General features: G+C 45.4%; 1 protein-coding gene across 4 annotated transcripts in view; it reads left to right on the forward strand.

Annotated features, from left to right (window-relative positions):
• ADGRB2 (adhesion G protein-coupled receptor B2) overlaps positions 1-13684 on the forward strand; it is a 162311-nt gene that overhangs the window by 33520 nt on the left and 115107 nt on the right. For all 4 annotated transcript variants that reach the window (XM_083625135.1, XM_083625136.1, XM_083625134.1 and 1 more), the window contains exon 2: positions 12707-13502. In XM_083625135.1, the coding sequence (XP_083481261.1) occupies positions 12722-13502 (781 nt within the window). In that variant the 5' untranslated portion in view covers positions 12707-12721. The remainder of the gene's footprint in view (positions 1-12706; positions 13503-13684) is intronic.

Here is a 13684-nt window from a genome sequence, read left to right on the forward strand (position 1 = left end):
TCCCAGTCAGTATAGGGAATATTGAGCTAGATGGACCTGTGATCTGAGTCTGCTTCCTAGAACCCTAACCATCAAACTGTCTCTGTTAGTGATAGTTGTTTTAAGCCCCTAGGCAAACAGCATCCAGGGTTTAAAATGTGCATGTACACAAACTTACTTTTTTCTACTTCGGCAATCCACCCTGAACTGCAAACACTATTGGTTTTTCTTGTCTTTCAGAGCTGCTCTCGACTTTACTCTGGGAGCAGCAAATCTGCTTTCACGTCAGCACAATAGGTGCAAACGTGAACTTTTCTCAGAAAATCCTAAGGGTTATGTATCTCCAGCCCTCCATCAGGGCTAATTGTCTGTAAGTTCAGTGGAAATTCTCTCATGACTAGAGATGGGGAAGAAATTGAGACGGGGAAAACTGAGAAAACCAGAACAGAAAGAGCCATCCATCCCTACTCAGGAGGACAGATACGGTTTTGCTGACTTTAACAAATGCTCCCAAGCAAGAAATGGGTGGGCTGGAGTGATGTAGCAGGCAGAGACTTGGATAGAAGACCTGAGTTCAAATCTCTGCAGATGCCAGAGCATTGGTTGGCCCTGCATACCCAGGCAGCATCCTTCCCTCCACTTAGCCATACCCTATAGGGTCGTTGTGATGATAAAATACAATAGCCCTTTGAACCCCCTTGGAAAAAGTGTTGGATGTAAATGTAACATAAATGTGTGTGTTGTTTGCTTTTGCACTAAGAAGTGCAAGTTATTTAGTTGTGATTTCTGCATTGCAGGCAGTTAGATTAGGGGCTTTCCACACTTCCACTTGCCCCATGCCTAGAAAGCAGGGGTCCAAGCAGTTTCCCCCTTGCCCTGCTCCTTTCCCAGGGAAAAACCCGCTCTTTAGTGCTTAATTGGAGCAAACATCAATCCAGCAGAAATCTGAATTGTCATTTGGTCCAATTGAGCTCTAAAGGGCAGTTTCCCCTGGGAGAAAGCAGTGAAACAAGAGGGAGTGTGAGTAAGCCCTAGTTAACCCTTTGGGTCCCTTCCAACTCTACAATTCTATGTTTCTGAGTGAAACTGAATGGTTCCCTCTGCCCATTTTCTGCTCTGTAAATTTAGGAGAGCCAAGTGGTAAAGCTTTTCATGGCCTGCACCAGTTCAGGCTGCATGTGGTGGTGATGTTGGAATTTTGTATTTTACTTCAAAGCAACTGGAACATTTAATGTATCCCTGTGGTCCAAAGCCCCAACTTGCCCAGCAGTCAGGGATGAGGATGGGAGTTGCACTTCCAACAAAACCTGGAAGGTCACAGGTTCTCAATCCTTGGTTCTGCCTTTTCCTTCTCTTTTTTTCTGAAAGGCAGCTGTGAGTTACAGAAAGATGGGAAAGGGAAGAGGGTGGGGTTTGTTTGGTTTTTGCAATGAATCTGCTGAATAGTTTGACCCCATTTCTGTAATTGTCTAAAACCCACAGCAATTTGTACACACATAGAGCATGAAGATCTTTAGCAACCAACACAAATGTTCTAGACGCCAGCCCTGTACCCATTTCTCTTGAGTGCAAGCCTCATTGAACTGAATGGGACTTACTTCTGAGTAGACATATATAGAATTGCACCTATACAGTCAAATCTAGCAGTGCAGACTTGGCTGCTCAGCCCATCTCTATTTTTTGCATCTATTTAATCCTGTAATTATTTTACTCTCTCTGTGTTTGTGTGGTGTAGCAGTAGGTTCCTATCTCTGTTCCACTGTGTTTCCACCAGTGATTTGAATTAAGTTTGCCAGCCATATGTTGTGAACTAAAATTCCCATCTTCCTAGACCATTGGCCATGATGGCTGGAGCTGATGGGAGTTGAAGTCCAGTAACAACTGGAGAACACCCAGGTTGAAGAAAGTTGGGCTAGACTGGGTGATTGCTGAGTGTAAATCCCTTTGGGGCCATAGAGCTCGTTGAGTTATCCTGAGCCAGCCATCATCTCTCAGCCTGAACTACCCAACAGGGCAGGCATTAAAGGGGAGAAACCCAGTGCATGTCACCCTCTTCACCTTGGAGGAAAGATGAGACACATACATACAGACATCCTTTTATCTGTATGCCACTTTACCATAGTTAAAACCATGCTCAAGGGGGCTTTATAATATGTGGGGGACAAATTACAAATTACAAATTACAAATAACAAAAGCAGACATAAATAAATAAATCACATCAAAAAGTGCATGGCCAAATTGAATGATTCCCACATAAATAATAGTAAGATCTAAAAACAGAGATACACAAACTTAATAACAGCAGCAGCAACAAAACCCAATACCCCAACAGAAGAGTTTTTATATGTGTTGGAATTTGCTCTGAGTGGCTGGGGCAACTCAGCCAGATGGGTTGGGTATAAATATTTAAATTATTGTTATTAAATTATTACCAGACACATCTTCTCTATTCAGTCAGAGCCCTGGCCTCCAAGGTTAGGTAGAAAAAGGCCTGCAAGGCAGGGAGCAAGTCTTCCAGGTCTCACAGCCAAGAGGGGCTCAACCGCAGTGTAATAATATTTGGATCTCTCTAACTGTTAAGAGTTTCAGGTAGATTCTTCTTTGCTCCTCTGTGTCTTTGGGGGCTGCCTTCTTGAGCTTGGAGCATCTCCAAATAATTGCTCTATTGCCCCCATGGTTCCTTCTGCTGTATTGGATCGCCAGTCCCAATCTCCCTGGTGTGCAAGGGCTGAGCAGGCATGAATGGAGGGGAATTGATTTTCTTATCTCTTTGGATCTCCCTCCAGCCCTTTCCCTCCACCTCTCTGCAGACCTCCGACCCCTCCTTGGCACCGCTTTACCTTCTCCACACGTCTCTTTGCAACTGTGTGGCTCCAAGGTGGCCTTAAACCCATTATGTATTCAGAGCCCTGACTTAAGAAGGCAGCCCCAGCCTCATTGCTTTATTAATGAGTTATCAAAAAGCTGTTTGAAGGCTAAAAGGCTCTGCATGTTGGATTACTTTCCAGAACTCAAGTATCCCCTCCCAAAAAGATCCTTTAGCCTTGCTTTAAAAAACAAAAAAGACTTGGAAGAATTCTTACTTGTGTAGGTGCTGGTGTGGGGAGGGTGTGCTCATAGGTTTTCATTCCTCATGTTATTCAGCACCCTTTTCAGATTTTTTTTTTTATAAAAAAATCTAAGGCAGGGGTGACTATCCTTTGGCTTTCCAGGTGTTACTGGACTACAACTCCCATAATCCCTGACTGTTGGTCATGCTGGTGGGGGTTGATGGGTGTCAGAGTCCAACAACACCTGAAGATCACATGCTCCTTAACCCTGATCTAAGATGTCAGCTGACTTAATATACCCTCCTGCCCACCGAAAACTAATGAGTTGGGATGAGAAATGGGCCCTGGTTAATTCAGGGGCTGTCAAAACTCTCTTAAAAACATCTGATTCATCCACTGAATGTGTTTAAAAATAACCTTTAGCTGAAGTAGGCTGGTACTTGAGATGAAATGAATTTGCTTCCCAAAAAATTCCTCCAAATTTTGATGTCTAATCTAGTATTCATCAGGTGTTTTCTGACTATTTATGTATTAGTCCGAATATTTGCCAAATATTAGATCTCTTTTTATTTTATTGCAGTCTTTAATATTTGACAGTGCTGAAGGGCTGACAGTCAGTGGCTTTCAAGAGTCAGTGGTATTCAATGATTGGCATGTGATCGTTTTTAGTAGTAACAATTTAAGGCTTCAGAGATTTCATATTTGACAGGGCCACCATACTCGAAAGATGCCAATGAGTCTGACACAGTCAAATGCCAGGGTTTTTCTGGCAAAATTAAACTAAAGTAGTTTCCAGTCCCTGGTGATCCCCCTCTCTTGGTCATTTATGATTGACACTGTGAGCATCACCAAAGCTCCACCTCTTCATCTGCACAGCCATATTCTGGGTTCTTTTCCATTCATGATGCTTGGTGTAAAGTTGGGAACCAGCTGTGCATATATTGGGAGAGCAGGGGAAATGTGGAGTGCTGCTGTATGTTTTATTTCCCTGACAACAGCTTTGCATTCGGAGTACACCTGAGCATTCATATGGAAATTAGAATGAATTTAAATACAATTACAAGAAGCATTGTGTCACAACAGGGCCGCATTCCCTGTAACAGCATGCTCAAAAGGCAGAAGTAAGAACGTCCGTAAACCTTCCTTCCGAATGCCTTTGGGAAATAGTTTACTCCATTTGCTAGGATATAAAGTGCTTTGTAAAAAAATGACAACTGAAAGTTCTTGGTGGAAGGCGGTGATTTTTCAGATGACGCTCCAGGGAGCCTGACGGTTCCTCAGAAATTTATCAAGGGTTCCTCAAGGAGAGGATCAGTAATGGCGGACGAACTTCCCTGGAAGACTGTTTATGTGCTGCTGCCAATCTCCCATAGCAGCGCACAGTATCTCTGGCAATATTCACAGCACACTCCCTGCTCACTCAGAACAGTGGCACTGCATTGGCCAATATTCCCTGTGAGCAGAGGGTTCCTCATCAAGCACTTCCCAGAATCCTTTGCAACCCACAGACATTCCATATCCACCACATATTTTGGTCTCTGGCTCAAGATCTGGGGTGAGAAACCTTTTTTCATGCTGAGGGCAGCATGCACTTTTCCTGAGGGGTGCTTACCAGTGGTGGGCAGTGCCAGAGACAAAAGTAAACACAGCAAAAGATGAGGCTCTTTCCTTTCTACAGTAGGCTACATCCCAGTCATGCAACAGCCAGTATTTTCGATACATGTACATCTAGTAGTCGATGGCATGGTGGGGTGGAGACACTTACCTGACCTCCCAGACGTTGAATTGCTGCTGATTAGCAGGAGGGAGGAGGGTGAGTCAGTGAGGAGGGGTGCACAGTACCAACACACCAGCAGAAGCGCCTGGTTGGTGCACCAGTGCATTTGCACTGCATCGGCCTCGTAGTGCCTTTCCTGGTAAACAGGTAAGCCCCTCTACCCCATCACACTGTCCAATTCAGTGTGGGAATGTTCAGGGTGGCAGGAGAGGATATATTGTTTATTAATATCCTTCCTAACTTGCGCTAGCAAGTTCCTTTACTTAGCAGAGTTACACTCCCCTTTTTACATGCACAGCAGATAGCTGGTTGCAGGCTCGTGTGAGCCTCTCACTATTATACAATTCAGTCTGTCTCAGACTGAATTGTATGTTCCTGGTAAGTTCCCGTGAATCCCTCTTAAAAGAATAAAGACGAATAAAGACGCCACAATCTTATTCAAAGTCAATAAAAGTAGTTTACTTACATCAGTTCACAGTTGGATCCCTGAAAGCAGACTTAATTACAAATATGTACATGTGGATCTACCCCATATGGGGGAATAATCCCATTGCTTCTGCTAGCTGAGAGCTAACAGAGCACAAGAAGCTGTTCTCCACCAAGTCAGGCTGTTGGTCCATCAAGCTCTCCAGGATTTCAAGCAGGAGTCTTTCCCATCAGTACTTCGAGGCACCAAGAATCTGAGAACTTCTGCATGCTAAGCATGTGCTCTGCCCCTAAGCTATGGCCTTTTCCCAATGGTCTGCGGAGACCCCTGACGGCTATAAGGCTGGATTCAGGACAGAGGACCTTCACCCCAGTTCTAGATGTATTGATTCTTATTTGATTAGGAGAACTTGCTGGATCAGGCCAGTGGCCCACCTAGTCCAGCATTCTGTTCTCACAGTGGCCAACCAGATGCCTGTGGGAAACCCGTAAGCAGGATTTGAGGACACGAGCCACTCCCCTTCTGTGGTTTCCTGCAGCTGGTATTCAGAAGTATTTACTGCCTCTGACTGTGGAAACAGAGCATAGCCAACATGGCTAGTATCCATTGATGAATTTGTCCTCTCCTCTTTTAAAGCCACCCAAGTTGGTGGCCATCGCTGCCTCCTGTGACAGCAAGTTGTTGTGTCTGTGCTGTTGTGTCTTATTAATTGTGGGGAAGCACACAGCTCAGGGTAACAAGCCTGCCACAGCTCCATTGACCCCTGAGCTGAAGTCAAGGTGTTCGTTAAAAGACCCTCCAAGGATTAATTAGACTGCCTGACCAATAAAGGAGAAGTGATCCCCTTCCTCCTGTCCTTGAACCAAGATGCAGCCGTTAATTTGTGTCTATAGAGAGAAATCAGGTTGAGGGGTGGACCAGGATGTGACCACAGAAGAAAAATATATCTCTCTACATGCTTAGCAGGAACAGGTGGCATAGCAGGGGAAATCTCTATCACAACCCTTAACATTTATAATTCCCTGTTGACACATATCTAAAATTCAAAGTCAGTGCTTGAAGATGTGGAGCAAGGCAGGGCAAGTTTGCAGCAGGCTTGGAATGTAAGATGTACGATTGCTATGTGAACAGTTACACAATGGCAGCCTGTGCTGCTATTTCACATCTGTTCCATTGCCAGCAGTGTGATGGTTTTTCCTCCAAGAACACAAGCGTCACAGTCTCTTCCTAAGGGGCTTAGTTTAGGGAATCAGATCCTGGACAAATCCACCTTTCTTTGATGTGTTGCCAGGTCCCACAATGACCAATCTAGAGAGGATTGTGGTGGGACGGATAATTTTGGAACCACATTGAGGGATGTTGAATTGGGCCTTCCACGCACAGCATTTTATCTCCCCACCAGTCCAAAAGGTCTGGCTATGGTTCCTCTAATCCATAAGGGAACATGGACATGTTTGGAGACACTCTATGTTTCACAATTACTTCATTTCCCTTCCAGTAGCACCTTAAAGACCAACTAAGTTAGTTCTTGGTATGAGCTTTCGTGTGCATGCACACTTCTTCAGATACCAATACATGTGGCTCAATGTGGTGCCTTCCATAGTTCCAGGTTACCTATCTGTAACTTCATTTCCCTTATTGTTTAATGTTTTAAAAGCTGGCATCAGTCATTCAAAACCAAGTTGTGCTCCCGAGAACTAATAACCTTCTGCTCAAGTCCTGTTGATGGGATCATCTTCATAGCACTAGAACAAAATAAAAGCCCTGTTGGATCTGGCCACAAAGCCCTTTTGGCTGCTGACAACTTACTCAAGATGCCCCAAGAAGACCATGAAGAAAAGAGTCCTTTCTTGTTGTTTTCTCCCTAGCAGTCAGTATTTAGAGGTAGACTGCCTCAGATCATGGAAGTTCTATTGACTTCTCATCATGACTGATAGTCATTAATAGACCTATGCTCCCTGACTCTCTTTCTCCCTAATTCAAGGATGGGGAGTCTGGCTCTCTGGATGTTGCTGGGATCCAACTCCCAGCATCCCTGGCCACTGGCTGTCCTGGGAGTCGGAATCCAACAACATCTGGAAGGGCCTCAGGTACCCCAGCCTTGCTCTGACTTCGCCTCTGTCTCCCTGAAGGCCACCTAAGCTAGGTAAGGGAGGTCTGCTCTGCTCCCACATTGCTTATTTCCCATGCTTGCATGCACATTTTTCAACGTGGCTGCCTCCTTGACAGCAGCTCATTTGTCTCAGTGTCAGGAACTACCTTTCAGTTCTAAATTTAGAAGGAGAGGTGCTTCTGTTTCTGTGGGGCTCCTGTGTGCAGGATACACCCTCTTTCACGCTCCCCGGGCTATTTCTGCTCGCCACTGCCTAGTAGCAACATAGCAGGTGCAGGCTGAGCGTGATAGTTTGTTGAGGAGCTGAGGGCTTCGCAGAGACAATGGACTGCCAGAGCCTCTGGTTCAGTCCTGCTTTGGGGATTATTTTGATTGGGTGGGTTGAGTGGTGAGTGTGGTGCAGTGGTTTCAATGTTGGACTAAGACTTGGGAGTTCGCACACGGGTGGAGGGAAGTACTGGGTTGTGGGGGAGGGAGGTGAAGGGATTAATTGAAATTGTTAAAGATTGGTATAGGATTTAAGAGATTTAAATTTTTATAAAGATTCTATAAGGAAAGCAGAAAGCAGCAAGAAATATCAAGTAAAAGTATCGGAGCGGAGATCAGGGTAAATGAAAACATGAGACTTACGGTTTTGTTACATATGATTTTATTTTGGAGTTGTCTGCTTATTTTGGAGTTGTTTGCTGTAAAGAATGTATATTATGTCAATAAAATAATGAAGGATTTGGAAAAATAAAAAAAATAAAAATAAGACTTGGGAGTTCGAATCCCTGCTCAGCCATGAAGTTCACTGCATAACCTTGGGCCATTCACAGTCTCTCAAGCCTAGTCTGGCTCTCATGGGGTTGTTGTGAGTATAAAAAGGGTTGAAGAGAACCGTGCTCTTTGAGCTCTTCAGATGGAAGGTAGGGTATAAAGGCAATAAAACAAATAAAACAATAAATACAGAGCTGGAGCCCTTCAGGTCTGGACACAATCCGGATTCGATTTGTAGCAGACCTACTGGAGTGGCTTGTAACACCAACTGAGGCAGAGGCTGGCCTAACCTATGTGATATCCCAAGCACAGTGTGACCCAAAGATGTGCATGTGTATGTAGACACCATAGAATTGGGGAGCTACAAGGGACTACGAGGGTCATCTAGTCCATCCCCTGCAGTGCAGGAATCTTTTTACCCTATCTTGGACTCAAACTCACGATCCTCAGTTTAAGAGTCACACGCTCTAGTAGCTGAGCTAAAAGGGGTTGCGTGTTGGTGTCTGGGTGTGTTAAGCTGAGCTAGGCTTTCTAGTTGGACCAATAATCTGTTTGGAAAATGAATCATTCTGGTTTGAGATATGGGTTCAGGATTCCATAGGCCTGGCTCTCCTTGCAACTCTGCCTGCTTCTTTTGGGCGTAGGGGTTGCCCTCTCTGCCTCTCTAGACTCTGCTGCCCCTACCACCACCACTCCATGCGCAATGCTCTGGCTCAATCACACCACACAAGTTCCATAATTTCAAGTGGTAATTTTTGCATGCATGCATCTTCCGTTACAGTTAAAAGGTGAGAAGCCTGTATTGTATCCAATTCATCTCCTCCTCACTGGAATTAATTCTTTTTTCTTTTCTCCCTTCCCCTCCCTGCCACAATTTCCCACAATTTTGCAGTTCCCACAATTTGCAGTTGCTGGGTATCTCATCAAGCCAGCAGACCCTGCGGATTTCACCTTTTATCTTTCTTGGGGTGAAGAGGCAACTCTAGCCTGGCTCTCATTTTGTGTCTGCACAGGGGGCAGCGTGAGTTGTGGCCCTAGATGATGGAATTGCTGAACTTGAGACCCGTGCCCTCTTCGGAGGAGCAAGGCAAGTGAGAGGTGACATGGGAGAAGTACATGGCTTGGAGAAAGAAAAGTTTCAGGACAAATAAAGTTCTTTTTTATTCAGAGCATAGTTGAACTATGGAACTCTCTCCCACAGGAGGCAGTGAAGGCTACCAACCTTTAGACAAAGTCATGGAGAAGAAGGCTAGTATCAACAGATACTAGCCATGATTGCTATCTTCTGCATCCATAGCTGAAGACAGGAATGCTTCTGAAAACATATTTGCTGGAAACAATTGGAGGAGAGAGCGCTGTTGTGCTTGGGTCCTGTTTGTGGGACTTCCCATAGTCATCTGGTTGGCCACTGTGAAAACTGGATGCTTGCCTGGATGGTTTGGCCTGATCCAGCAGGCTATTCTTTTGTTCTTTAGCTGATGGACTTTGCACACAGACTCTCAGGGCAGAAAAATCAGAGGAGCTGGGTACCCAGACATTTAAGGCAACTCTGGTGCTTCCTCCTGAAAAATGTTTTTATGCTGGTGCCCTGGCACTGGAAATGCTTCTTTCAGCAGCCATTTCCTCTCTTTGGCGCAGCTGGAATTCTGCTGGTTTTCCATTCACTCCCTGGATTGGGAAACCTCTCAGCTTCCCGACTCCACATCCTGCAGGGTTTATGAGGCTGAGGTCTGGCTCTTTATGACTCTATAAACAGCACTTACCCGTGGCCAGCTTGTTCGCACTTAACGGCTTGGTAGATTAAAACGAAAATGCGGCAAGGGGGTGGGGCAGGGTGGGGAGGGACAGAGAAGAGAATTCTGGAGGGTGAGTGTAAATGGGTTGTTCCTCTGTGCAGAAGAGACGACACTCCCCAAACCGTTTGGTGGAGTGGAGTCGTGAGAAACTATGTTGCCATTATGGTCTCTGCAGTTTGGCTAACTGGTGTTTAGAAGCCTAAGCTTGCATGCTTTTCAGATCACACTGACCTCCTTCATGCTTCAGTTTTGATGCTGGAGCAGTGGCAAGGAAGGAGGTGACTGCAATGATACCCATCTGGGCAGGTAGCAAAGTCATACTTCCTTTACCACAAAGTAGGAAACTCCAGCAAGGAATTGGGTTGATCCACAGCTAGAAGAAAATATCATGTGGTACAGGCCTCCTGGGATTGTACTTCTTGAACATGGAGGTGGATGTGGAGCATTTCATGTGTGTCATTTTCCCCCTCCCCCGGTCAAACATTCCCTAAAGGAAATCAGGGAGAAAGGAGCTCGCCTCATGTTGTTTTTGCCATGTTAGTTTTCTGAATGCCCCTCACCCCTTCCTTGGAGAGTATGCAGTCATGCTGTCTCTCACTTACTTTCTGAAGTGGCACAGTCCTCAGAAGGGCAGTGCCACATAACGTATCATTATGTAATAATATTAGGGTTGCCATATGTCTGGAATTTTCTGGACATAGCCGATATTCAGCCCCCTTAAGGAGCTCAACAACTTTTGTGTCCGGAATTTTCACTTTCTGAAATATGGCAACCCTATGATAGCTTAACAATTAGTCATAGGCAGGCACCCCAATTCAAAGCATCCAGGGACAAATTCCTTGCTGTCTCTGCAAAAGTCACTGTCCTTTACATATTTCCTGACCAGAAAGAGGCAAGCAGAGACAAGAGGCTTGTACAGAGAAACAACAGGCAGCCATCTCAGAGGGTGGGGTGCATTTACCGTTTTGCAGTGTAAAAATACATGGGGGGTGAGTGTGAAATGTGGTTCCAATATACATTTGTGTGTGTGTTTGGGGGATGGGGGTTGAAGGAGGCAGACGTTTGGTTTCTGTTACTCAGCTGTGAGCAAAATGCACTTTGCACATGCTTAGAGGTTTTTTCATCAATAATAATGATGAACTAAAGATGCTGTTATTTTAGGCCCAGCAAGACTTTACACAGAGTCAGCTTGGAGGGAGACAGAGTTGGATATCTTAATATGGCAGGGATGGAGTGGGGGGGACCCTGCTCTTGCTGGCACATTCAGGTCTTTCTACCTGCTCCTTGCATTCCTGGAGGGATGGGGAGAATTCATTTTGTTCACATTTAATGCAATTATGCCTTATTTGCACTTCCCAAGCCAAAACACAAAGCAAAACACCACTGCCCTTCAAAATGCACACCCCTCAAACGAACAGAAAAAGTGCCAATAGCCACAGTGCTCCTATGTGTTGCTTTAATGGGGCTGTTTTATCACACATTTTAATAATGATCAGTTTTATAGTAATATCTTTTATAGTAATATCTTAATGGGTATATTCTATTGTTTTAAATATGCTGTGTTTTCAATTCTTCTGTATTTTAGCAACGTTGTGCAATCAGTATTTATGTCTTGTTAAACTGCTTAGAAACCGTCTGGGCATTAAGTGGCCTAGGAATCAATTAATAATAATTATAAGTATTGTGCAATAGTTGTGTACAAAAATATGTATGCGGGAAGGAATGCATGCAAAGCATGTCCACATTTTTGTGCAGAATTTTAAAAATGAAAATTGCATACAGATGTACATATTGGGCAACCTGAACCTAAGCTTGGTAAAATGGCAAGCCAAGAAGAACCAAAATTGACAATTCTGTCCATTGTTACATTTCAGACAGCGAGGCTCCAGCTTGCCCCAAAGCCACAGCCTTTCTCCAGAGTTGGGATTTCCCCCCTCTAAGGACAGCCTGCCAGTTGCTGTGGCTCCAGGGTTAGCAGAAAGCACAGCCCACCCCTGACAATTATTTTTCAGCTCTAGCCCCCTTTTGCACCTTCAGCTTCCTGTGTTTCAGGGCTGGGTTGCAGGCCTTGGGATGGGAGATAAATTCCATTCACTGCGAATTTATGGGCAACCATGTCTAATTCAAATTCTCTGAAACATAGCAACCCTTCAAAATTCATGCTTTTTTTGAATTTTGCAATGTGGTTCTCCAGCCACTTAATGTGTATGAAATTGCATATGCCAGTGTGCAATAAAATGCATGTGAAAATAACATACCACAAATGCATTATATAAGTGAAATTTCATTTGCAAAAATGTGTATACAAGGCCAAACTATATAAAAGGGCATGTATACAATGATACCTCGGGTTAAGTACTTAATTTGTTCCGGAGGTCGATTCTTAACCTGAAACTGTTCTTAACCTGAAGCACCACTTTAGGTAATGGAGCCTCGTGCTGCCGCCGCGCCACCGGAGCACGATTTCTGTTCTCATCCTGAAGCAAAGTTCTTAACCTGAGGTACTATTTCTGGGTTAGCGGAGTCTGTAACCTGAAGCGTATGTAACCTGAAGCATATGTAACCCGAGGTACGACTGTATTAGGAGAAATCGGCAGTGAAATGCTGCCAAATTTTCATAAGAACATCAAAAAAGACAATCTGCAAACTGGTATGAAAATGTGGAAAAATGAACTGGAAAATTGCTAAGCGGAAGAAACCAAAATTGTCAAATTTGAACAACCCTAGACTTGCAACTTTGAAAATAGATTCCAGGGTTAAGACTCTTCCCCCAGTTAAACTCTTCTTCTTTTTCTTCTTTTAAGGGCAAATGTCATAGGATGAACCCTGCTGGACCACTCTTACTGTCTGTGATATCGTGTCTCCTGTGGCTGTCCCGGGGCTTTGACCCAGCTCCCAGCGCCTGCTCCGCCTTGGCCTCCGGGGTTCTCTACGGCTCCTTCTCACTGAAGGACCTCTTCCCCACCGTTTCCACTGGCTGCTCGTGGACCCTGGAGAACCCCGACCCCACCAAGTACTCCTTGTACCTCAGGTTCAACCGGGAGGAGCAGGTCTGCACCCACTACTCGCCCATGGTGCTGCCACTGGACCATTACCTCTCCAACGACACCTGCAGCCAGCCAGAAGTGACAGCCTCAACCCGGGAAGAAGAGGAGGAAGACGGAGGGGAGGTCAGGTTGGAGTTGTGCCAGGGAGGGGGCCCCTTCACCTTTTTCCACTTCGACAAGAACTTTGTGCAGCTGTGCCTGGCGGAGGAGCCCGAAGCGGCCACCCGGCTCCTGCCCCCCGAGGCCGTGGAGTTCCGCTTTGTGGAAGTCCTCCTGATCAACAACAACAACTCCAGCCAGTTCACCTGCAGCATCTTGTGCCGCTGGCTCGAAGAGTGCCTTCGCCTGGGCACCAGCCAATCCTGTGGCCTCTCACAAACCGGCTGCACCTGCCAGACCCCCCAGACCCTCCCGGCTCCTCCCCAATCCAACCAGACGCTCTCCAATGCTCTGACACCACCCTCGACAAGCAGCAGCAGCAGCAGTGATTGCTGCGTGACTGAATTGCATTCTGGGAATGCGAATGATGTATACTCTCCGGAGATTAAATACGGTGAGTGTGGATGCATGGTAGGGGGTTCAGGCATTGTGGAAACGGGTCCTGGGGAAATGGGTCCTGTGGTAAACGTCACAGAAAGGGTCACTTGTGGAAGTTTCTGCCCTTTGTATGTTCAGAGTGCTTCAAATAATTTTGAATCGCTCACTGGTTCTACTAATGACTAGTGTCAGGGATGA

The sequence above is a fragment of the Podarcis filfolensis genome (genome assembly GCF_964270895.1).
Source record: "Podarcis filfolensis genome assembly, chromosome: 8".
In the NCBI taxonomy this organism is placed as follows: Eukaryota; Metazoa; Chordata; class Lepidosauria; order Squamata; family Lacertidae; genus Podarcis; species Podarcis filfolensis.